Source organism: Chiloscyllium punctatum, chromosome 2, assembly GCF_047496795.1.
Source record: "Chiloscyllium punctatum isolate Juve2018m chromosome 2, sChiPun1.3, whole genome shotgun sequence".
In the NCBI taxonomy this organism is placed as follows: Eukaryota; Metazoa; Chordata; class Chondrichthyes; order Orectolobiformes; family Hemiscylliidae; genus Chiloscyllium; species Chiloscyllium punctatum.
In genome coordinates, this window is record NC_092740.1 from 42,287,174 (window position 1) to 42,312,565 (window position 25,392).

Below are 25,392 nucleotides of genomic sequence, written 5' to 3' on the forward strand. Positions count from 1 at the left end.
CGTCCTCCTGGTCATGTGCATAACCGCAGGCCGAGTAGGACAACACTGGTGCTGTTCCCACCATGAGCCAGAAGCTAAAGTATGCTCAAGAAGTTCTCGTGCCAATCCCCATTTGTTCTCATGTAGAATTGCCAATGCACTGTCCAACATCCAACACCCAAAAAACAAGTTTTTAATCAAGTGAATTTAAGGTTTCTTTTTACTTTTATTCTCTTCTTGCATATGGGCAATACACTTTTAGGTATTGTCAGTTTGTAACATTTGCAGGCACAGTGTGTTCAAATCAGCTGATAGATCTTTACATATTTGGTGGCACCAGTTAAAGTATCACAGTTCAAACAAAATGGAAGCAACTAACTACAAAATGTTAGCTGAGAGCAGAATTTAAACCAGACATCTTTGAATGGAGATGTTGATGCCACAAAACTTGAGAGAATACACATAGGTAGCTAAACACGTTATGCAAATTTATGAAGCAACATCATGATAGTCAGATGGAACAGAAGCAGTATTTGGATCAGCTATGCAATGTAATCAAATTGCGTTTGATGAGACTGATTCCACACTTCACCAGCTGGCAACTGCTATCATGGAACAACAGCATAGAGATGCTCAAGTCTCTCTTTTGCCACATGAACCAAACTCATTCAGTCAAGTAATAAAATAAAATCCAATAGCTGAGATAATTGATCACATGCTGGCACTAGTTGCAAGTGATAATGGTGAAGTGACAGCTCATATTACACTCAACCAATTACAATAGGACGACAAAATCCATTTTTGTTTTTAGAAAGCACTATTGAGCAAGTTGTTCATTGCTGAGGTAGTGGATAGGAAAACAATCAGTGCCCGCAAATGGCATAGAGTCACATTCTTGTGGTAACTGCAAAACAATCCAGGACGAACCTTACACGCACAAAAGGAATGAGTCTCTAGGTCCAGAAAATCCTAACATTGAAACAAAGACCAGCCATACGGAATTCCTGTTGGTCTATGTTATAATTTACTTCTTCAAAAACATTATCTCCATTTTGCTACCTGAAGCAAGTAGAAGAGATGCTGGTATGCTTCCAGTTTTTTCCTATTTTCCTTGCTGAGTGATTTTAGTCCTTGCTTGTCACCCGAAATGACTTCCATAGCCTGGCCCTTATTCTTCTTATCCATTTTCTTGCTGTGGGAAATCACATCCTGTTGGGAAAATGGGAAAAGATTAGATGTGATGCGTTTTCAGAAATGGAACTCTTCTCGAAACTGGATTGTACCGCTGCTGCTAAACATCCTACTATTCCATTGAATTAATATTTCTATTCCTTCATCTGTTCCAAAGGATGACACAAATACTTTCTTCGCGAGGTAATAGTGCCCCTTACTTTGCAGGATTTCAAACTTATACAGAACAGTAATTGAAACATCGCTTTCTCAGACAGTTACATAGTGAGGAATGCTTTAAAAGGGGAGTGGAGAGTGCGGAGAGGTTTAAGAGGGGAGAAGATGGGATAATGAGGTAATTGCGTGGAATGGAATCACGAGGTTGAACAAGAGGAGGGTAGAGTCAGTGGGGGAAGAGACAGCAGCGGTGGGTGGGAGAAAGTTTATGAATGCAAGAATTGGCATTGGAAGAACATAAGAGAGAAACAGACCTGTAATGTTATCCTATTTTTCACAAGAAGCCCAATCTTAATGTCCATTAGGTTGAGATCCTTCTCTAGCTGCTGATTGGATCGGATTTTGGTAACAACTTCCTCCCTTATTCTTGTAACTTCCAGCTCCTCCTCGAAGTCCAAGGCACTCTGATCCAGCAGGTGAACAAATTTACGTACAACATTTAGCGGTGGCTCCTCTGCACTGACTAAGGAGGAAAAACAAACACACAACTAGAAAGTAAGGTGCTTTCATAAGGAAGCAATAATTCCAACGAAAATAGTTTATTTTCTCTCTACTCCTTGTGTTTTTTTCCCCTCGAAGGCAGCAATTTACCCTCTACAGTGCTGCACAAACCCTCCATCAGTACAAATGTACAGCTGAGGAGTTCCTGTCCTCACTGGTTTAAGTGCTCTCCAGTGAGGGTCACTAATGGTTTAGCCTACAAAAAGTGGCTGATTGTAGAGCTTTAAAACTGATATGCTCAGATCAGTCTATTTAGATTAAATCAGGAAAACCTTTAGTTCATCTGGCTCTGTATCATACCACAGGAGATGTCCTTAATTAAAGCATAATAATTCAAAGAGCAATTGCACATTCAAACCACAAAGAAAAATACCATAACACAGAAAACCAACTGATTCAAAGTTTTACTAAACTTCAAAAATACATAATTTGACAAAGTTTTAGCAGTGTAATAGCCTTGCTATCAGACAACTGATCCTGAAAATAGCACCTTTAATCGAGACAAAATGAGATCGAATCTCACTACGGCAGCTGGAGAATTTAAATATAGCTTAAAACAATCTGTAAATAAATGTTGGTGCCAGGAAGTGATCATAAGAGTTGCTGGATTTCATAAATCCCCAGCTGGTTAACCTGTATTCAAGTTGTCAGTATGGAGTCATTTAAGCTCAGCTCCACAGTGGGCAACTGATATCTATAGTCAGGAGCGATGGGTGACATGGAGAGGAAATTGCAGACGATAGTGTTCTGATGGTCACAGGGTTAGGAGCAGCAGCCAAAAGAAGCCTTGACAAGGGTTTTATTGTAGACAATACAAACTGCAGCCACAGTGCACCAATCTGTGAAGGGAGTGGGTGTTTATCTGCGTGGAAGAAATGTCAACCAAGCAGAATACTTTGTCCTAGATGTTGCCGAGCTTCAAACATCTTTGCTGCTGCACCCATCCAAAAAAGCAGAGCATATTCCATCACATTCCTGTCTTGTACGTGGGAGAAAATCAGATGGCGAGTCCATTAACTTAGCATATTAAACTCTCTGACCTACTTTAGCTGCCACAGCATTAAGGTCTGTCCAGGTGAGCTTCTGGTCAGCGATGAGTCCTGGGATATTGATGATGGTGAACAGTTTCTGTAACTGCTGGTCATTATTTCCTGGTACTTGAGGTAGGAATGTCACCTGACACCTATTAGCCCAGTCCTAGATGATGTTGAAGGCATACACGTGCAGCCAAGAATTCTTCAACTCCTCAGGAATTTACATTTTTTTACCTTTAATCCTGTTATTTATCAATCATCCAATTGAGAGGATTCAGTAGTGATGACGATACAGTTAATTCTGACCAGAAGTAAAGAACAAGTACAAGGCATTTGTTCTGACTCCTCCACCCTCACCCCAGCAATTCGGGTGATGTTCTAAACATTTAATTAAATGTACTTGTCCAAAGGTTTGGCTCCAGTTAAATTAATTCATTTAGAGCTAATGTGTTTTTAAAGTAATATTATTTGCCAACATAGCCAACTCCCAGACAGAAAATAAACAACAAGTTAATTTAACTGACACTGACACTGGTTTCCACAAGACATTTACATCAAACATATATGTTCCACAAAATTAAGAAAATTTTCTTCCCTTCTAAATCTCTCAACATTTGTGTTATAATTTATTTTAAAGCAATACCTTACAGTAAGTTATATATCAGACTTATTTTAATACAATGGAATCAATTATCAAATATCATTGACAATTGTTCAATTATACATATAACAACTGAGCAAATAACAGGGAGATTCTGAACAACCAAGCACTTAATTTTAAGGAAGTCAATCCTTCATCAGATTCTAAGGCAAGGGTGGCAAACTCTAACACACCTATCGAAATTTTCAAAATACTTTTCAGTTACGCTCCACATGGAAGATTTTTCACTAAACTCAAAACTGAGGAAATTCAAAACAAACCTGGGTTTATAGGTAAGAAATTTCCTTAAGGGTAAGGAAATGAATAAGGGGGAGTTCTTACCACTGCTGTTTATAATTTATATTGTATGACAGGCCCAGAAACTCAGTGCAAATTGCTGAGAATTGCTCAATGTTGCTGAACACAGAGTCAGGGCAATCGAAGGAGGCAGCCTGACAGAATGAGCTGGACAATGCACAAGTGGGCCCCATAATAGGGGAGAAACAATATGTGCCAATGTGTATATAATGTTCTACATGAAAAGGTAAAATGGTGGAGACACTTTCATTCTGCATTGTTAAAGAAACAGAGCGATATAAATTTCGGAGACAATAATTGACACATTCAGTGAAGAGACACAATCCACAAAGCCAATGAAATGATAAACTATGGTATCTAAAAAGAAGGCTCCAAGTCAGTGACATCTTGCAGATGGATAGTCCAGCCTTATACTAAAGGACTGCTACCTGAAAAAATTAAAATAGGACACATCAACTAAGTGGTGGTGGGCTTGCCCCTGACATTTATGTTGGGGTATGAGAAGCCCACAAAGTATAATCCAAACTCTCTCCCTCTAAGGGCAATTCGATCTAAGCCTTTTATATATCTATATAAAAATTATAAGCTCTACTTTTGTCATTTTGTAATCTATTTTATTGTGGACACTCTGTGCATTCAGAATAAGTGATTTCAACTTTATTTTAAAAATACTACCTTAACTGAGTTTTTGAAGTAGTAACAAAGAGAAGTTTCGTTTAGATAAATGTGAGGTTTTATATTTTGGAAAGGCAAATCAGAGCAGGACTTATACCTTTAATGGTAAGGTCCTGGGGAGTGTTGCGGAACAAAGAGACCTTGGTTCATAGTTCCATGAAAGTGGAGTCATAGGTAGATAGCAGAGTGAAGGACAGACATTTGGTGTATTTGCCTTTATTCGTCAGTGCACTGAGTATAGGAGTTGGGAAGTCATGTTGCGGGTGTACAGGACATTGGTTAGCACACTTTTGGAATACTGCATGCAGTTTTGGTCTCCTTACTATAGGAGGGATGTTGTGAAGCTTGAAAGGGTTCAGAAAAGACTTACAAGGATGTTGCCAGGGTTGGAGGATTTGAGCTATAGGGAGGGGCTTAATAGTATGGGGCTAGTTTCCCTGAAGTGTCAGAGGCTGAAGTGTGACCTTACAGAAGTTTATTAAAACCGGGAGGAGCATAGATAGGGTAAAGAGGCAAGATCCTTTCCCAGGGTGGGGGAACCCAAAACTAGAGGGCATAGGTTTAAAGTGAGAGGGGAAAGATTTAAAAGGGACTGAAGGGGCAACTTTTTCACGCAGAGGGTGGTGCGTATGTGGACGAGCTGTCAAAGGCAGTGGAGGAGGCTGGTACAATTACAACATTTAAAAGGCATTCGAATGGGTATATGAATAGAAAGTGTTTAGAGGGCTATGGGACAAACACTGGCAAATGGGACTAGATTAATTTAGGATATCTGGTCGGCATGGATGATTTGGACTGAAGGGTCTGTTTCTGTATTGAATATCTCTAAGACTCTACTCCCTACATGGGCCTTATTGTCTGGTGCACTATTAATACTAAAGGCTCTGTTACTCCCTACCCATTCAGCCTGTCGGCATGCTTTTCATGGTCTTAACTTTTGTCTTTAGACTTCTGGATCCCCCTTCACCCGAACCCTCCTTCCCATGTTAGACTTAAGCTTTATTTTCCCCTACTCTGACTATACTGAAGTTTGTATGCACTTCCAGTTACACTCTAATTATCGTTATCCATACTGGTACCCTGAACTTTGGCCTTGCCTTTAACTTCCCAAATTTCTTCTCTTGTTAATCCTCCCCATACCACATAGTTAAAAGCCCTCTCTACAGACCAAGTTATGAGATATGCAAGGACATTGATCACAATACTGTTCAGGTGATGACTGTCCTGTCAGAACAGCTCAGCCTTTCCCTGGTACTGGTGTCAGTTTCCCACAGCAATTTCTGAAACATGCATTTAACTCTGATCTGATCTATCTTCTACTAATTTGCTCATGGCTCAGGTAGTAATCTAGAGATTACCAGTTTGAGGTTCTGCATTCTAGCATAGCCCCTGACTGCTCATCTTCAACAGTGGAACCTCTCCTCTCAATCCTACCTAGGTAATACCTACCCACATGGACCACAACAACTGGATCCTTCTCTTCTCACTCAAAGCTCTGCTCCAGCCCAGGGATGCAGTCCCTAACTCTGGCACTAGGAAATAACAGCCTTCAGGATTTGTGTTGTGAGCAGAGAACTGTACCCTATTCCCCTAACTATACAGTCCTCTATTACAGTTGCATTCCTTTTCATCTTAAGCTATTCTGCATTCCCACTCAGTTCAAGGAGGCTGGCTCACCTACACAAACAAGTCTCTCTTCTCTCCTTGATTCCTCATGTCTTCACAACTTCTCAAACAGCGTTAGCATGAATTTATTTGGCGAAATTTCTCCCCACTGCTTACTATAATGGTAACTAATCCTTTCTAACATTCTCCAGGGGTGCATTACAGTAACAGGATGTAACTGTCTGTAAAACTCATCCTCATATGAAGTGTCCAAATGTACATCAGATTCCTTAAGCTGTATATCATACACATTCTCAGTGCTTCTACAGCCTTCACATAAACCTTCACTCCATAGAGAAGTTACAGCAAAAGGGAGGTCATTCAGCCCATCATATCTGTACCAGTTGAGCAAACCAGCCACCTATTCTAATCCCACATACCAGCATCACGTCCTTGTCGGCTAAAGCACTTCAAGTGCAGATCATGGATCCTTTTAAATGAGTTGTCAGTATCCACCTCAACCATCAAACCACTCACCACCCTCAGGATGAAAATGTTTTTTCTTCAAGTCACTGTAGTCCTTTCATCAATCACCTTAAATCTAAGCCCCTTTGTAACTGCATTCACGAGCAATTTGATAAGATTAACTGAGAATCCTGAAGGACGGTTACTCGTTCCAAGCATTTCTCCTGCCATCCTCAAACTACTGTAATACCTCATCACCAGAGAAAAATCATTCCAGTGAATGTATGTCCAGAAAAACAGAGGTTTCCAGTCAATCAAAACTTGCAGTACTAATCGTAATATTTCAATGTGAAAAATACACATATTCAAAACACAAGTCTAATCTTTGAAGCAGGAATCAGTCATTCTTTGCTTTAAAAGGCTGTGAATATTGGGATATTTGAAACTTTCAAGACAACCAATCAATCATCGGGCAATAAAGAAAAATCTAAGTTATGTGGAGCGGTGACAGCTAAATGAAGCTAATGAACAGATAGCTTGGTACGCTCTGCGAGTAGCAACTTGTAAACTTTTTGCTGTACTCGTGAGTAGATGTGACAGTAAAGCTAATTCATTCATTCGTTAAGAAAAGCTGTGATCTAAAGATGGAACAGGCTCAAACTGCTAATTTGCTGACTCTTTTTCCTACAGTCCAAATAAAGTAAGCTCAAGGAAGTAATGAGGGAGTCAAGGATGAGGGAAGGAAGAAAGAAATGAAAAAAAAAGAGCAATGGGGACACCTGTCACATTTTCTTTTAAAACTCAAATATCAGACCTTTTAAGTGAACAATAATTTGAACACCAATAAACAGGTATTGATCAGAACAGATCCAAATTCCCATTTCCTAACTCAGCCTTTGGATTCTTCAAATGAAGAATTACAATACAGAACTGTTGATATAGATGACTGCCTCATTATAATAATTCTGCTTTCACTATTCATAGTTAGATCAACCCGCAGTTGGCACAGTTATAATAGACTCTGGGGGTCACTCGCAGTTCAGCTGAATGGAATCCCAAATGTCTAACTATTAGACATTAATTCCAGATGTAGCTGACGTACACAACGCTCCACTTGCTCTCTGCACATTGACATAGGTCAGAAACAGATCATTCTGCAAACTGTACTGGCAGATAGTTAGCCTAAGCATGGGTACCAGCCTAATCTCAACCACAAACTCATAAGTGATCCAAAAAAATGAGATCATAAAGAGAACAGCAACAGGAAAATGGGGAAATTGTAGCAGAGATTGAGATTCACAAAGTTGAAGAAAAACCTCAATTGTAGTACATGAAGTATTAAAATACTTACTCAGAGTTTTGTAGTCATCCTTAGCTTTATTTGCTCTTAGGAATGCCTGGATTTTAATTATTTCTTTTGTCTGAGAGAAGCAGAAATACAATTTAGTTGTAATTACTTAGTTTTAAACTGAGGAACTCAGAAAAAATGATTCCTTCCTGTACAAGTTTAACATTATTAATTCCTTAAACATTAAAATTTCTGTTCTAATTTTGTTACCACTGTTAAAAAGTAAGAACTTCAATCCATTATGGGAATCATTAGCATCAGGATTCATTTCCATGGCTTTTGATTTCCCTTTCAGCCCATGTTCCAACTATAGGATAATCGATTCCATCATGTGATCACCTTTGAGAAAATCAGAATTCCCTTGGACTCTAAGGTTGGGGGTCAGTGGAACACTTGCATCTACTCGGGGAAGGGTCTTCTGGTCCGATCACTAGCTTGGCAAATCCTGGGTCTGAAAATACCAACATGTCAGTTTCCTAATCCCATTCTTGGCACCAGCTGTTTTGGCCTCAGCAGGTTCCAGACCAGCTGGAACTACCCAGCACCATGGTGCAGGTAGGTTCCTTGAGAGTCTTAATGGTAGTTAAAGTTTCCTCCCAGCAAGGTTGGGTACAGGGGAACCAAAGATTATGCACTGTAGAGGAAACACAGGAAAGTCTGCTGCAAAGGGAAGGTGGTCCAGTCCAGGATTTAATTTCATTAAGTGACAATTAGAACGAAGGCAAAAGAAGATTGTTTCACAAAATGGGTTTCCTCATTGGCAGGTCAGACTTGTGAACATCGTGAAAGAAAAGGTTACCAGTCACATCATATTAAGATACCAAATGTGGACGTTAACTCACATGATCTTTGAAGTACTGACATCTTGCACGATATGCTTTTCTAGTCTTCCACATCTTCACAAAAGACTGGATCTATTGAAACAGGTACCAAAGGCCTCTTAAAAATATGATCAATAAGCAAGTGTCTGCTTCTCAAATTAATATCAGTTACAGATAACTTACGTCACTTAGAGTTATAACAAATAAAACTGTCTTTAGAATTACAACATAGTATGAAGAAATCAAAATTATACTAAATATAAAATTACCTTAACAATAGCTGCAACATTGTTTTGCAGGACCATTAGCCGGCCCTTGTAAGCTTTCCTTTGCTTATATCCTTTCCAAGAAGACTATACAAAACAAAACAAAACACGGAGCTAATTAAACCAGTTTCTTCATCAAACTAGTTAATTCTCTACCCTTCCCACCTCATTTACAAATCTGTCCAACAAATACACCCTGGGAAAATTTCTAATGGATTGCTTGAGAGTAGTGAATTCTAAAAAAACAAAAAAATTGCTGTTGTCAAAAAAAATGATAAAGCAGTTAAGCATATGTGAACAGTTACTTTGAGAAATGAATCATGTTACTATAGTTTATTTTTCTGCATTTATCTTAAAGCATTTAATACCCAAGAATAAGAATTTATGAGCTCACCTGTAGTCGGATGACAGAAGGTCCCTGTTTGTGGAGGTAGTTCAATCGTTCTTTGTAAGCTTTTCTTACAAGGTAACCTCTAGCTCGTGCCTGCAGACAGATAATCTGACTCTCCTTCGCTAACCAGAGCTGCTCACGGTGGTAATCAGATGTGACTCGGCCAGTGGTATCCTGAAGGAGAAACCGAGCAATAGGCATCTTCAGGAGCGGCAAGCGAATGCACTCGGTTGTTAAAACCGCATGAGTTCATCAACTATCAAATGTAGTGTGTGTCTATGAACACTGAGCTCGTTCACACATTGAACAATTTCTCCTTTAATTCAGCTCACTGGTAAAAGGCGCTGTTATTGGTCCCAATTATGCCTGTCTTTTTGTGGGTGTATGTGGAACATTTATTGTTTCAAGCCTTATTGGGCTCACTCTCTGTGCTTTTTTGGTGCTGCTGCCTGCTCTTACGTGGAATTAGAAGCATTAGTCAATTTTGTTTCCAATTGGTCACAATTTACTTGTTCCTTCCCCTCTTTAACTTCTCAGTGTCGATTTCTGTGGATAAGCTGCACATTAATAATGTCCTTTGCAAACCCAGAGATTCCTACAATTACCTTGACAACAATCCATTCCATCCTTTCAGTTTCTCCATTTCCTTCACATTTGTTCGAAAGGTGCCATCTTCCACAGGGTGTTTGACACATCTTCCTTTTTCCTCAACTGAGGATCCTGTCCCACTGTGCTCGACAGGGCTCAACATTTGTGTCCAACCCATTTCCTGCACTTCTGCCTCCCCCCTTTGCTATACTTTCCAGCCCGCCAGCCATGAAAAGGATCATCCTTTGTCACTTTTGCCATCTTCAGCATGATGCTGCAACCAAACACATCCCCCCTCCCCTCCTTGTCTGTATTCCATAGCGACAATTCCCTCTGTACCTTTCACTCCTCTATCACTCATAACTGCCCCTCCTTGTAATTACAGAGGGTTCTTTGCATTTGTCCTTTACCTCATCTGTCCTCACTAGTCAATGCACACCTTTCAGAGATTTCCTTGTACCTCTTTCAATCTAGTCTAATGTATTCACTGCTCACAATGCAGACTCCCTTACACTGATGACACCACATCATTTTAAAGAGAGCTGGGAGAACAACATAGGATTGCCTGTTCTGGGACTTTACAGCATTCAGGACTCCACAGAATTCAAAAACTTTAGACAACCATTAGAACACACAAACTAGGAGCAGGAGTATGCAATCTCAACTCCACTTTTCTTCACTTTGCTCACCCACACTCTGGGATAGAGTTGCACGGATCCATGACCTCTTGAGAGAGGGAATTCCTCCTCATCATCTGTACTTTAAATTTGCCACCCCTCAACCTAAAACTATGACCTCTTATTCTAAACTGCTCCACAGGAGGTATGAGCTACATCGATTGTTGATCCCCTTCAGCATCTTGAATACCCCAATCAAATCTCCTCTCATTCTTCTAAATTTCTGCAAGCACATGCCAAAATTGATTAATTGCTCCTCATAAAACAAACCTTCTATCTCTGGAGTTAATCCAGTGAACGTTCTTTGAACGGCTTCCAATGCAATTAAACCCCTCCTCAAGTAAGGGGTCCAAAACAGTGTTCCAATACTCCACGATCTCGGTCCTTCATTTTAAGAATACCACTTCCCACACAAAGGGTCCTGTTTGGGTTTGCTGTCAGTAGAGCTTAGTTCCGCTGTTAACGCTTAATATTAACGCACTCTTCACTATATCATTTCTCTACTACCATTAGTATTCTTTTGCCTTTTACCCTGGATATCTTTACAATCTGTTCCACTTGCTTCACCTCGCTTGTTTTATCTAGTACATAAAAACCTATTAACTTTTCAGCCCCTTTCAGTTACAAAGGAGAGTCACGTGGGACTCAAAACAACAACAGATGCTGCCAGCACTTTCTGCTTTTATTACACTAGAGGCAAAGGCTTGATTAAAACATTTAAGATCCTGAAGGGCGTTAACAGTTTGGTTGCGGAGAGGATGGTTCCACTTACAGCAGAATCTAGAACGAGGTGTCATTTGTTTAAAATGGAGATGAATTCTGTATCTCTCAGAGGGCCATTTTTAAAACTTTCGTCCTGAAAAGGCAGCAAAGGCAGAGTCTTTGAATATTTTTAAGGCAGAAATGGGCAGATTCTCGTTAAGCCAGGGGGTGAAAACTTATCATAGTAGACAGGAATGTAGATTTGACATTACAAACTGATCAGCCACGATCTTTATGAAACCAGAACACGCTTGAGGGGCCACGTGGCCTATTACTGCTCCTTGTTTTTGTGTGTGTATTGAAGGCCAAGTGTGCAGTTTGATAGCCTGGGTCTTGACCCAACAATGGGAATGCTGTGTTGATTAGGATGTAACACGCAGCACTAACTGAAAGATATAATGAAAGAATGTGGAAGGTACTTGTTTTAAAAGATTTACTTGCACCTTGTTTTTAAGATTAACATTTGGATCATCCTGTGCTGTGGAGCCCTCTCCCCATCAGCCCCCAACTGCTCACTTCCTTGAAGCAGATCAGTGAATTTAATTAATTTAGTCTTTGTTTAGGAGGAGTAGATTCCATTTTTTAATTTTGCAAATGTTTTTCCATTTCATACAAAATGAAACTAATGACAAGTTTTCAGGGTTCAGTCAAGAGATGCAAGCACGATATAACAAATAGCTTCTTTACTCAATAAGTGAAGGAGGCTGGGAACTTGCTACTGCCAACTATAGTGGAAAGTAATGATAAATAGTTTTAAAAGAAAATTGGACAGGAACCCATTGGAAATAACTTGTACAATTACAGGGATGGAACAGGAGAATGGGGCCGACTGGAGGAGTGCTCTGCAGGGAATCTGCGTAGCTTTCCTCACCCAAATCACCTCTTCCTGTGCCATACTGATTCAATGACAATGTTGCGGTTTAAGATGGGGCATGGCAGGTTTTTAAGAAAATTCATTGAATTTGCTGAAAGCAAGAGAATTCTCTAAGAGGAATCACCAGAATTAAGTGACACCTCTAAAATAAGTGATCCTGTTTTGTATTGTAGTTCATTGCATATGGTTGACAAGGCTCTATAAAATGTGGCCATAATGGTTAATGAAATAAATGCTCAAGCAGAGAAATGATAAACAGTCCACAATTAGCACTCTCGTGATGGCTTAACGTGAGGGCCACCACGCTTCAGGTGAGGGGAGAGGTGGAGAAGGAGAAACTTTGTTGTAACTCAGCTGGTATGGAATTGAACCAACGATACTAGCATCGTTCTCGATCACAAACCAACTATCAGGCTGACTGAAGTTAACAACAGTTCTTCTCCTCATTAATTTGACTGAAGTTTTGAAGTCAATATCAGAGTTTAATTTTCTGATAACAGGTTCATCCGAAATCTGAGAGCTCCAAAATCCGAAGGCTTTTTTGTGAATTTTTTTCTCATTAACATGGTTGTTTGGCGTGCAAACCCAACTCCACACTCACTCGATGCATGTCACTCAGACGTGATGTAGGTGGATGCGGCCCAGCACTGGCAGGCCTCAATTCTGTCTCAGGGCCCGTAGTACTCACAGTGAGCCTGCCATTTGGTAAGAATTTTAAAAATTTCACCGTTGAACTGTTACTTATTCCGAAATTTGAAAAATTCTGAATTCCGAAAACCAGCTGGTCCCGAGCGTTTCGGATAAAGGACTGTGTACCTGTACTTATTTACAGGACATGTGTGTCATCAGGTAGGCCATCTTTTGCTGCCTAGACCAATTGTACTCAGCTTTGACAAAGGGTCAGTTAGACTCGAAACGTCAGCTCTTTTCTCTCCTTACAGACGCTGCCAGACCTGCTGAGATTTTCCAGAATTTTCTCTTTTGGTTTCAGATTCCAGCATCTGCAGTAATTTGCTTGTATCCTTGAGAAGGTGGACTGCCTCCTTGAACCACTGTATCCACATGGATTCCCATCACTCTTTGGGAGGGAGTGCCAAGATCTTGACCCAGCAACAGTGAAGTGATAGTGATATATTGTCAAGGTGTGGGTAAAACTTGCAGGTAGGTGGTGATGTTCCGATACCCCTAGAAAGACAAGGGCAACGGATGTAGAGATTGGAAGCTGCAAAGAAATTTCATTAAGTTGCTAGAGTGCATCTTGTAGATGATGCACACGGCTACCACCATGTATCTGAGAGGGAGGAAGTGAATACTGAAAGTGTTGGGGGGCAGGCGGTGCCAATCCAGCAGGCTGTTCGTCCTGAATGGTGTTCCACATGCGCTGTTGGAACTGCATTCATTCAGACACATTGGAGGGGCGGGATGGGGAGCATCCATCAATCTCCTGACTTGTGTCTTGTAGATAGTGAACAGGCATTGGGCAGTCAGCAGCCTAGTTACTTGCTGCAATATTGCTAGCCTGACCTGCTCTTGTAGCCTTGGTCCATGACATTCAGCAGAACATTATGTAGGCTAAGACAGCTCTTACAAAATGTATTTCTCCCCACAACCTCCACAGTGAGCTTGAGTAGTTCAATCCAAACTTATGTGACTAGATGATTACATAAACATACAAATTAAAAATAAACACTGCTTTCATGGGAAAAAAAATAATTTACATCAACATCCAGCACATGGGGAGACAAAAATAAAACTAGAAATGCAATGACGCAAATATCATGCATTCTTTATTCTATAAACCCAAGTTTCTATGGTACTGTTTGTGGTACATTAGACAAATGCTGCTTTACAAGAACATTAGATTATACAACACAAACAGCTTCATTACTTGGAAACAAGACAGAACAGAGTGTCTCGAGAGATAACCTTTGGTTCATGCTGCAATTCTGTGGGCTTTAACAAAGGGGCACAGACATTAAAACATGAATACACTTCCCTTCTCAACACAGTTCATTCTTAGTCCTGTATGGCTCCCCTTCAGAACTATTAAACTTTGTAAGTCAGTTACCACACAATAAATCATTTAGAGTTTATAACAGTTTAACTTTCACCTTTCTTTGCTGTTGATTATTATCAGGTGGAGCTGCTTTACTTGCTGGATCTCAGTTGTACTGAGCTTATGGTGGTTCCAAATAGTAAATCACTGGGGGAGGGGCAGTTAAAAGGTGCAAATGTAAATAGTCATGGAACCACCAAATGACTAAAAGTAGGCATAGATGTAGGCTATTCCGCTCATTGTGACTGCCTTATCATTCAGTGAGATAATCCTTAAATCCACTTCCTGCCTTTTTTCCATAATCTTTAATTCCCTTACTGACTAAAAATCTGTGCATCCCAGCCTCGAATATACTTAATGACCGAGCCTTAGTAGACTTCTGCGGTAAAGAATTCCACAAATTCATTAGTCTCAGAGGAGGAATTCCTCAGCTGTCCTAAATGGAAAACTCCTTATTCTGGGAATACGACCTCTGATCAGAGATTCTCCGAAGATGGCAATGGGGTGGCGTGAACCAGCGTCTCTACATCAACCCTGTCAAGTCCTCTTGGGTGTTTCTATAAAATTTGCCGCTCATTCATTTAAATTCTATTGAGTCTAGGCCCAACATACTCAAGTATCCCTAAACGAATCATTCTTTTACATTAACTCAATAATTAAAATTCGGCTCATTAGATAGGATTCAAATTTAAACCAAGATTTGAAAGATTACACCTCTTCCCACCCTACCTCTTGCAAAAATGCCATCCCGTATTCCCAATTCCTCCAGCGGATCTGCTCCCAGGAGGACCAGTTCCACCACAGAACACACCAGATGGCCTCCTTCTTTAGAGACCGCAATTTCCCGTCCCACGTGGTTAAAGATGCCCTCCAACGCATCTCGTCTACATCGCGCACCTCCACCCTCAGACCCCACCCCTCCGACCGTAACAAGGACAGAACGCCCCTGGTGCACACCTTCCACCCTACCAACCTTCGCATAAACCCAATCATCCGCCAACATTTCCACCACTTCCAAAAGGACCCCATCACCAGGGATATATTTCCCTCCCCACCCCTTTCTGCCTTCCGCAAAGACCGTTCCCTCCATGACTACCTGGTCAGATCCACAGCCCCCTACAACACACCCTCCCATCCTGGCACCTTCCCCTGCCTCTGCAGGAAATGCAAAACCTGCGCTCCCACCTCCTCCTTCACCTCCATCCAAGGCCCTAAAGGAGCCTTCCACATCCATCAAAGTTTTACTTGCACATCCACTAATATCATCTATTGAACCTGGTGCGGTCTCCTCTACATTGGGGAGACTGGACGCCTCCTAGCAGAGCGCTTTAGGGAACATCTCAGGGACACCCGCACCAATCAACCACACCGCCCCGTGGCCCAACATTTCAACTCCCCTTCCCACTCTGCCGAGGACATGGAGGGCCTGGGCCTCCTTCACCGCCACTCCCTCACCACCAGACGCCTGGAGGAAGAACGCCTCATCTTCTGCCTTGGAACACTTCAATCCCAGGGCATCAATGTGGACTTCAACAGTTTCCTCATTTCCCCTTCCCCCACCTCACCCTAGTTCCAAACTTCCAGCTCAGCACTGTCCCCATGACTTGTCCTACCTGCCTATCTTCTTTTCCACCTATCCACTCCACCCTCCTCCCTGACCTATCACCTTCATCCCCTCCCCCACTCACCCATTGTACTCCATGCTACTTTCTCCCCACCCCCACCCTCCTCTAGTTTATCTCTCCACGCTTCAGGCTCTCTGCCTTTATTCCTGAAGGGCTTTTGCCCGAAACGTCGATTTTGCTGCTCCTCGGATGCTGCCAGAACTGCTGTGCTCTTCCAGCACCACTAATCCAAAAACAGGATTTGAAAGACCCATTTGAGAATTCTGTCCATTTATATTTTTGGTGCATTGGTAACTGAAAGTAATTTAATAAAAGTTTTATTTTTGTTCCACACCAGTCCTTGAAAGATTGGACTGGGGCCCTTTCATGAAGGACGCAAATCAGTGACCTTACCCATAAACATTCAGACGAGGAGACAAGATACTAAAGCAAATGCAACACACTATATGAAGTATCCATTTTCACAGGTTAGTGACAGTACCTGAATTTCTTCTCTATTTAGTTGAGTATTGTTCTGCTCAAAATTTTCTGGTTTGTCCCATGTGCCCTCTGTAGTTTTCAGGTTGTAGTAGTATTCATATTTGTCTTTTATCTTGTGCATAACCCACACACTTCCATTTGGTTCTACAACAATAATACAAAGAAAACGGAATTTAACGTTGCTATTCATACCTGCACTTTAACAACAGGGGTGGGGTTGGAAACTGTAACACTGCAGAAATCTGAACTCAAATCTAATGAAGTGCATTATGCACACTAATCTCTGAGACGTTGTGAAGATTAGTTGCGTGCAGCTCGAAGTCCTTTTATCCGCTGAATTCCATTCAAAGTAATAATTGAATGCAACTTATAAATTAACTACTTAAATGACGTTTCTTGCTGCAAAACATTTTGAAATATAATGTCCTTCATTTAATGGCCTTCTGAAAAAAAAAAGATAGAAACTGCTGTCTTAAGAATTAAACAAGAATTAAACAAAGCATGAGATTTAAACGGAAACAAAGATAGGTTTCTGATTTTCCTCAAGGATTATATGCTATTGCTTTAGGACTTCATCTTCAAAATTAGAGCTTCGAAATCTTATTTATCCGGTCATTCAATTTGGTTAATTCAAAGACACATCTGTTTTAAATGTACTTTCTTGCCACCAATATACCTAGTAATGCAAATCTAATTCATGTCGAACAGCTGCATTCACAAACATCGTTCTAGAACATGGAATATATTCACAAGAACTTTATCAGGTATACCTTAGAATGAGCTATCATGCTATGAACTGATGCACTAATGCCTAAACACCAAAAAGAGCAGTGACAGGTCAGGAAAATGGTCCTTCAACCGACCACAAAGCTGTCTGCTTCTACCTCAACCAGTAACTGGTGGTTGAGAACTAGGTAAATAAAGTTGGGCAAAGTTAGAAATTCTCATTCTCAACAGTGATGGACATTATTGTGCAAGGGCAAGAACGATGGTTGATCTTCTGTCAATGTTTCAGTCACAAGCGCTGACTGGATTATCTAATCCATCTCCTCCAGAGATTTCTACTGTCAAAGTGCAGAGGCCAAATGATGCAGGAGTTGAGTGCACTGAATAAACATGTCAATACAATGGAAGCAGCTCAGTTTACTGGGTGGATACCTGGAATAGGTCTTTGTTTCATTAGGATATGCCTGGCAGGCTGGGCTTGTTTTCACCAGCATTTAGAAGAATGAGAGGTGGTTTAATTGAAATTTATAAAATGTTAAATAAACCTCAACAAGCCGATGTGGAAAGGATATTAATTCTCATGGGTGAGTGCAGAAATTGAGTCTATTGTCTGAACGTGAGCTGTCACCTTTTTAGGAAAGAGAGCGAGGGTTTTTTTTTCTCTCAGATGGCTATGCAACATTGGAATTATCTGTCTCAGGTGGTGGGGGAGACAGTGCCACTGGATCTTTCTAAAACGGGGAGAAAGACAGAACTTTGCTAGGCAAGGGAATCAGAGTATTGGGACTAAGTTGGAATTGGAAACTAAGACGACAAACAAATCAGCTCGGATCTGATTGAAGGGTGGAGCAAATTTGAAGGGCACCAGGACCTACTTGTGCTCCCAATTCTTACTAGTGTACTATGGGCTGTGATAAAACCTTAACTGTACAGCTGTAGAGCCCTAAACTAAGACGCCACTTCCCTAGTCAAGTTGTTCGAGTACAGTAGCATCTACTCAATTATTTGAGATCGTTCAAATATATATGTATAATAATTACAATTGTGCACTGTTCAGTTTTGAAATTGCACTTATCTACAGACCTCAATGTCACTTTGACGGAGACATAGGTGAAACAGTTTAATATTCAGGGGTGAGGTAGGAGTAAACTTGCTGTTGAGACAGCATTCGACATCGTATCGAGTATGTGGTGCTGGAAAAGCACAGCAGCTGAAGGACTTCCTGATGAAGGCCTTTTGACCGAAACATCAATTTTCCTGCTCCTCAGATACTGCCTGACCTGCTGTGCTTTTCCAGCATCACACTCTCGACTCTAATCTCCAAGATCTGCAGTCCTCACTTTCACCAATTCAATATTGTATGGCAGGAAGGAGCCCTGACTACAAAAACAGAAATTGCTAGAAAAAACTCAGCAGGTCTGGCAGCATTTGTGGAGAGAAATCACGGTTAACATTTTGAGTCCAGTGACCCTTCCTCAGAACTGAATGTTAACTGATTTCTGATGAGCTTTCCCAGCAACCTCTGTTTTTGTTTCTTATTTATGGCATTCATAGTTCTTCCTGTTTTTATTTAGGAGACCTGATTAAACAGGCTGACAAATGGCATTTATCATTTGTGCCATTTAAGAGTAAGATGCCACAACTGTACCAACTTGAACAAAAAACATTTATACACCATAAATGTTCACCACTTTGAAAAATTCAAGAATACCATTTGTATGTAAATCAGGACAGCTTCAACTTATGATGAGAACAAAACAAGAGCAAAGTCAGCAACATTTACTGTATTGCTGTGAAATGTTGTGTTGACTCTTCATTTTCTGGAAAATCTATTGCAGCCAATGTACTGGTTTTCACTGTTGTCAGTGCAGAGAAGACAGTGAGAATGGACCACCGGGTCTGTACCAAAATTATAGAGCTGCATTCATAACCATAACTGCATTGTATTACATTCTTTTTCTGGACTGGTAATAAATATATATATTCTACCAGTGAGGCTGACTGTTTAAACTTGGGTTTGAGGCTTCACATGTTCTGGAACGTCAATGAAGAACACCATCTTATCTAACACTTATTACACAAGATCCAAACTTGATGTAAACCAAACATATAGACACAGGGAAAATGGACACAGTTGTGCAACTTCCAGTCTAATGTCTGTGACAGAACTAAAGAATGATGCATTACTGAAAAAGACCAAGATACCTTTTAACATTCTGTGCTGACTGGTTAATTTATCTGCTAGTCTGCCCCAAGCTGTTGCTAATGCTAAAGAAAATTGCTTATCCCTCGTGTTTCATACCATCTCCAGTCTTTTTCCTTTTTTCTTCAGCGAGTTCAGTCTGATAGCTATCAGCACATTCTGGTACAAGCCCTCTCGTGGTTATGTTGGAAGACTGTATTGTAGTCAATGTCAGCTGTGGATCACCGTTCTCAATTGCGGAGTTAACTTCAGAAATTGCAACAGCCACTTAAAGAGAAATAAAGGTCATACGAATGCATTAGATATGCTTAAATCTCAAAATAAAAATGCAAGTATTTCTTTCATTTTATTAGCCAAATTTTGAGGTATTAATGACAGATAAATGAATGACATTCACAACAATAATTTCTGGAGTCTGCAGTCACACCACACAAATGCCAGGCAATGATCATCACCAATCAGAGATGATCTAATCGTCACTCATTTGATATTCAACTGTATTACACCACCACTTAAAACCCCACTAACAACATCCTGGGGATTACCATTGACTAGAAATTCAACTGGAATTACGACAAACAGTGGCTACAAGAGCAAGTCAGAGACTAGGAATAGAGACTAGTGTGGCACGGTGGCTCAGTGGTTAGCACTGCTGCCTCACAATGCCAGGGACCCAGGTTCAATTCCAGCCTCAGGTGACAGTGCAAATTTCACAAGACATTCTCCCAGTGTCTCCAGTTTCCTCCCACAGTCCAAAGATATGCAGAGTGTTAAGGGATATGTAGGTTAGGTGCATTAGTCAGGGGTAAATATAGAATAATAGAGTAAGGGAATGGGCCTGGCTAGGTCACTCTTTGGAGAGTCGGTGTGGACTTGTTGGGCTGTCAGGCTAGTTTCCACACTGTAGGGATTCTATAAATACTGCGGCAAGTAACTCACTCCTGACTCTCCAAACCCTGTCCACCATCTACAAAGTGCACATCATGAGTGTGATGGAATACTCTCCAATTGCCAGCTGCAACAACACTCAAACAAACATGACATCATCCGGGATAAAGCAGTCATCTGGATGGGCATCACATCCACTCCCTCCCTATGACATTGTGGTCTACCTACAGCACATGGACTGCAGCAGTTCAAGGCAGCACCACCACCTTAAAGGCTGTTCGGGATGGGTAATTAATGCTGGCCTTCCATCAATGTCCACAGCCCCCAAGTGAGGTAGTAAAGAGGCTGTCACTTAACACTGAAATCCAAAACCTTCCACTCATTCTATACTGTCCCACAGAATGCACCATATTGATTTCAAGTAGAACTTGCATTTTACACTATTTTACTTGCTGCAAAATCTCTGAAAACATTATACTTTGTTGAATAAGACGTAACTGAGTTTTAAAATGATAGACTAAGTCCTGAATACTGCTATGCAGCCTTATTGATCAAGGGAAAACTATGTTTGTGGAATGTCAAACTTCTTCAATGCAATATTAAGATAAGCCGTTAATAATTTGGCTTTTACCATAACTCCATGTCCCAATCTTTTGGGTCACTCAGGTGTATTTCAAAGTTAAAAATCACACAACACCAGATTATAGCCCAATAGGTTTAATTGGAAGCACTAGCTTTCGGAGCGCTGCTCCTTCATCAGGTGGTTTGGAGTACACAGGTGTATTTCAGTTCTTGTTGGCTGCATTAGTGGGATTGGCTGCCTAGAGAGTCTACTGGAGTCAAGAATATTGTTAAGTAAGCTATGTAAATACACACAACCCATAAATTACATTAAGTAGAAAAGTGCACAGCAGCTCATCAACATGCTGCCAAAGCATGCTATGAAATCAAATGCTTGAAGTCCTTATGTCCAAAATAAGTAAGTGGCACATTCCAGTGTCTTCTTTGGAATTTCCCCTCCTGGTTAGGTCAGTACATCGGTACATGAAAGAAATCATGCAATGCCAGCTTAATATCTGATTTTGCAACTTTAACCAGATTTTCCATTAACTATAATTATGTATAATTAATTATACCTTAACAACATGACAATGTTCTACTTGTGCAATGCTCTGTCAAAGATGCCACTTTCTTGTGTGAAAAAGGAACTAATTCTAGTTTATTTATATTTTCTATAGATAAGTTCTTTGCTCTACTTCCCAGGAATTGAACAAACTCCTACTAAAAAAAGACACCTTACAAAATACATAAAGATTTAATATGGACATCAGTCTTCTGGCTACAGATCAAAAACTGCAGTTACCTTGTCAGACCAGTTTATTGTTGCTGTAAGTTATAAATGATTTTTAAAGAAAAATTAGATTATGCTTAATTTAAATGCACCATTATCTTTTACTTACAGCAATGAGCATCATCAGTATTCTTATTTGCAGAAATGATTGCTTCCTGTATCTCATCCAACCACAACACAGCTGAATCATCCTGAGTCACCTTTAATTTAAATATGCAGATAAAGATCAGAATTTTACCTTCAAATATAACCAAATCAACACATTAAACTAGAAAAATGAACAAAATTCACAGTAAAAAAAAAGGTCATCTCAACCTGCAGAGATTTTATGAATAATTAAGTGGGAAAATGAAACAATGACAATGGTGGAGGCGATTCAATCAGAGACTTCAAAACTTGAATTTAGATAGCGATAGAGATAGGGCTGGAGATTATGACTAGCTGGGTAGCTCTTTCAGGAGCCAGTACAGATATGATGGGTTGAATCACCTCCTTCTGTACTGTAAAATTCTATATTTCTGTGTGGAAATGCCATATGGAAGCTCTATAAGTCTAAATTATAAACGGTCTGCAACTCAGGATTTTCACTGATTAATACAGTGATACAGATCATCCACTGCAAGCAGTACCACTGCATCAACCCAAAGTACATATGAAAACATAGGCGAGTAGTTTTCAGGTGGGAGTCAGAGAAATGACACAGCATATCTTGGTGCACATAGCATCTGGCTCAAAGGCAACAGTGCCATCAACTCCATCAAGCTGTCACATCTTGCCAAACTTCTTCAGACTTAAAGCAGTGAAAAGTGCAATTCATGAAATGAAAACAGGGAAACAGTGATGGCAATGAGAGAGCTCACTCTTATATAATGAGATTACAAAGCACACGGGAGAGTTCTACTGGTTGTATTATGACCTCTGCTGGTATTTAAATAAATAACACTACTTAATGACTGTGCAAAGCCCAACAAAAATTCAGTGTTAAGAAATGACGCCTCCACAGTTTTAAAATGATTTTATCAGGCCAGAGAAGTAAAAAGGAGGAGTAATTTTCCATTGGTCTTGACCCTGATAATAGTGGATATTTTCTTTAAGTATGCACTTTAACAATGATTTCTATGACAATTTCATCTCTGAAGGCAGCAGCACAAATTCTGGAGGAGCAGGATATCTCGGACAACACATTCTGATTTACAGGTTTAATGAGGGAGGAGAGTTGTGGGTGTCTTAGTAAAAATGGCAAGCAGAGCTCCCCAGCTTTGCCATCCTTAATGCAGCAATTTCTGGGTCAGTATGTTTTTATATATGGAAGATGGGTTTGAATCCTAAAGGAAACATCATCTTTATTTGCAGAATCATTTGTTCACTATACTTGGCAACTATTCCGCCCATTTAGTCTACCCCAGGTCTAGGTTCAAGATCCAAGTCATTAGTGCTGATATTATTTATTGTCTACACAAAAAGATAATCTGGTTGTTTTCACAAATAGTGAAATATTAATAAAAAGAAACTATAGAAAGGTTATAGAATAGAAAGCTGTCATTTGGTCTATGTCTGTGATGACTCTATCAAAGAGCTACTTAATCAGTCTCACTCCCCTACCCATTCCCAGTCAGAAATCACATGACATCAGGTTATCGTCCAACAGGTTTATTTGAAATCAAACTTTCAGAGTGCTGCTCCATGTTATTTGCCATTCTTTTGTCAATCAGATTAAGGCTGTGTTTTCTTGCTACTGATCATTCTGCTCATGGAAGCAGCTTATTCTTTTTCACTCAATCAATACCTTTTACCTTCTCTGATCTATTGAAAATATTCCCAGTTCCTTCAGTCTGTCCATGTAACTGAAGTTTTTCCCCTTGGTAGAATTCTAATTAAAGTCACGGAGTGATACAGTGCAGAAACAGACCCTTTGGTCCAACCAGTCCATGCCGATCATAAGTCTTAACTAAAGCCGTCCCAGCTGCCTGCACTTGGCCCATGTCTCAGACTATAGGGCTGTTCTCTCATTACAGCGGTTGTTTAACCGGAGGGCCACCACACCTATGACAAGGGGAGAGACTGAGAAGGAGAATGCTTTATGGTAATCTCAGCTGGCCTGGGAATTGAACCCACTCTGTTGGCATCACTCTGCATCGCAAACCAACTAACTGAACTAACCGACTCCCTCTGTTGTGATAGCATAAGACAGAATAAAAGAGTTGAAAAAATGAATGCTTGGAAGCATTGGAAAATTCCTACCACCAAACAAGGCATTTTCTATGGTCTTAAAACACAATCAGCATTTTTTCCATGTAAAGTTTAGGACTAAAGATGACTGCACTGACCTCCAAAGTATTTTTTCTATTCCATTTATTGAATTTACAGTAGAAAGATTTTATAGACAAGTAAACATGAACGAAATAAGCAGCCATTTTATAAAGGCTCACCTTGCACTTCTGTTGCTTAGTGTGCCATAGAACATCTTGATAATGGGATGCTATTGAGGACTTCACGCCCTGTAATTTAGCAGTTGGCATCAGTAATGCTTCCAGTGTTTTATTAGGATCTTCTTTATCTACTATCTCATTGATAAGGCCAGCTGCAATGATCTCTGTAGTAGTAAAACCAAGAGAAATACAGTCTTACAACAACTAAGTAATGGTAATAAATTGCTAAATTATATTGTGATGTGTTTCAATACTGAAAAGTTCAACCACCATTAATTCTACTGAACACTAAATTATCTATTGTAAATTATGGTATTTCTGGGTCTTTGGAATAAATCTAACCTCAATTTACAACAAAAATGTAAAACTATAAATATAACAGTTAATGAAGTTAGTATGCTAAACCACAGAGCTAGAAGCTCGAAAGATTTACTTCCCAGTTAGCCAATTTCAACCAGTGTGGTAAAACAGCATTGTAATATAATCTTGAAGTCCTAAGACATAGAAATAAGGAGCTAAGTATTCCTCTTCCTAACCACATGTACTAAAAAATGGGCACAGATTGCACAAACAAGGGTGAGTACTTAGCAGTGACTCCCCACCTTCTGTTCAACTGGATCACCAAAAACCTTATGCAGGTTTAAAGGACCAAGCGAGGGGGAATGTGCACAGCAGCAACAGCCGTGGAACAATGGTGCTAAAAGTCAAAGTCTCCAAAGTTGAAAGAGGAGAGAAAATTTGTAACTTTTGAAGATAATAATCCTCAAAAGCACACTGACAATAAGGTGGAAAAATTACACATCATACCGAGAATAATGGATTTAAAGGGTACAATGAAAAATATAAACATAAAATTTGTAAGCCCCCTTCCAATATAGGTTTTGACTCAAATTATTTAGAATCAAGAGAATATATGCTGATGCCAATCATTAACAAATGTATTCAGGCTGGCATATATTATCTTGACATAAAAATGGATCATCAAGCTCTGAAATTTCAACAAATTAACTTGAAGCCTTTAGATTTTGATTTGATTGAAGTGCAGTTGAAAATAAACTGGGACAGATTAAGATGATCAAAGTCCTGAGATGTGCAAGTAGCCAAGCCCAGAGGAATCTGCAGAGGGATTTCTAAATAACATGGCTGAGAGTACATCCTGAATAAAAATAGCCAAGTGGTCATTACCTGGGCATTAACAATCACCATTTGGAATGCATAGTTTATTTCTCCAAATGGTTCTGGTAGTGAAACTGCTTGACTATCGGTATTGCCAGAACAAAGAC

At 40.1% G+C, this 25,392-nt stretch overlaps 1 protein-coding gene across 2 annotated transcripts in view; it reads right to left on the minus strand.

The window, feature by feature from the left end:
• iqgap2 (IQ motif containing GTPase activating protein 2) overlaps nt 1-25,392 on the minus strand; it is a 349,836-nt gene that overhangs the window by 106,347 nt on the left and 218,097 nt on the right. For both annotated transcript variants that reach the window (XM_072547695.1, XM_072547705.1), the window contains 10 exons: nt 24,110-24,273; nt 21,790-21,880; nt 19,541-19,708; nt 16,514-16,656; nt 9,454-9,624; nt 9,063-9,146; nt 8,815-8,886; nt 7,976-8,045; nt 1,641-1,849; nt 1,039-1,188 (listed from right to left, as the gene is read on the minus strand). In XM_072547695.1, the coding sequence (XP_072403796.1) occupies nt 1,039-1,188; nt 1,641-1,849; nt 7,976-8,045; nt 8,815-8,886; nt 9,063-9,146; nt 9,454-9,624; nt 16,514-16,656; nt 19,541-19,708; nt 21,790-21,880; nt 24,110-24,273 (1,322 nt within the window). The remainder of the gene's footprint in view (nt 1-1,038; nt 1,189-1,640; nt 1,850-7,975; nt 8,046-8,814; nt 8,887-9,062; nt 9,147-9,453; nt 9,625-16,513; nt 16,657-19,540; nt 19,709-21,789; nt 21,881-24,109; nt 24,274-25,392) is intronic.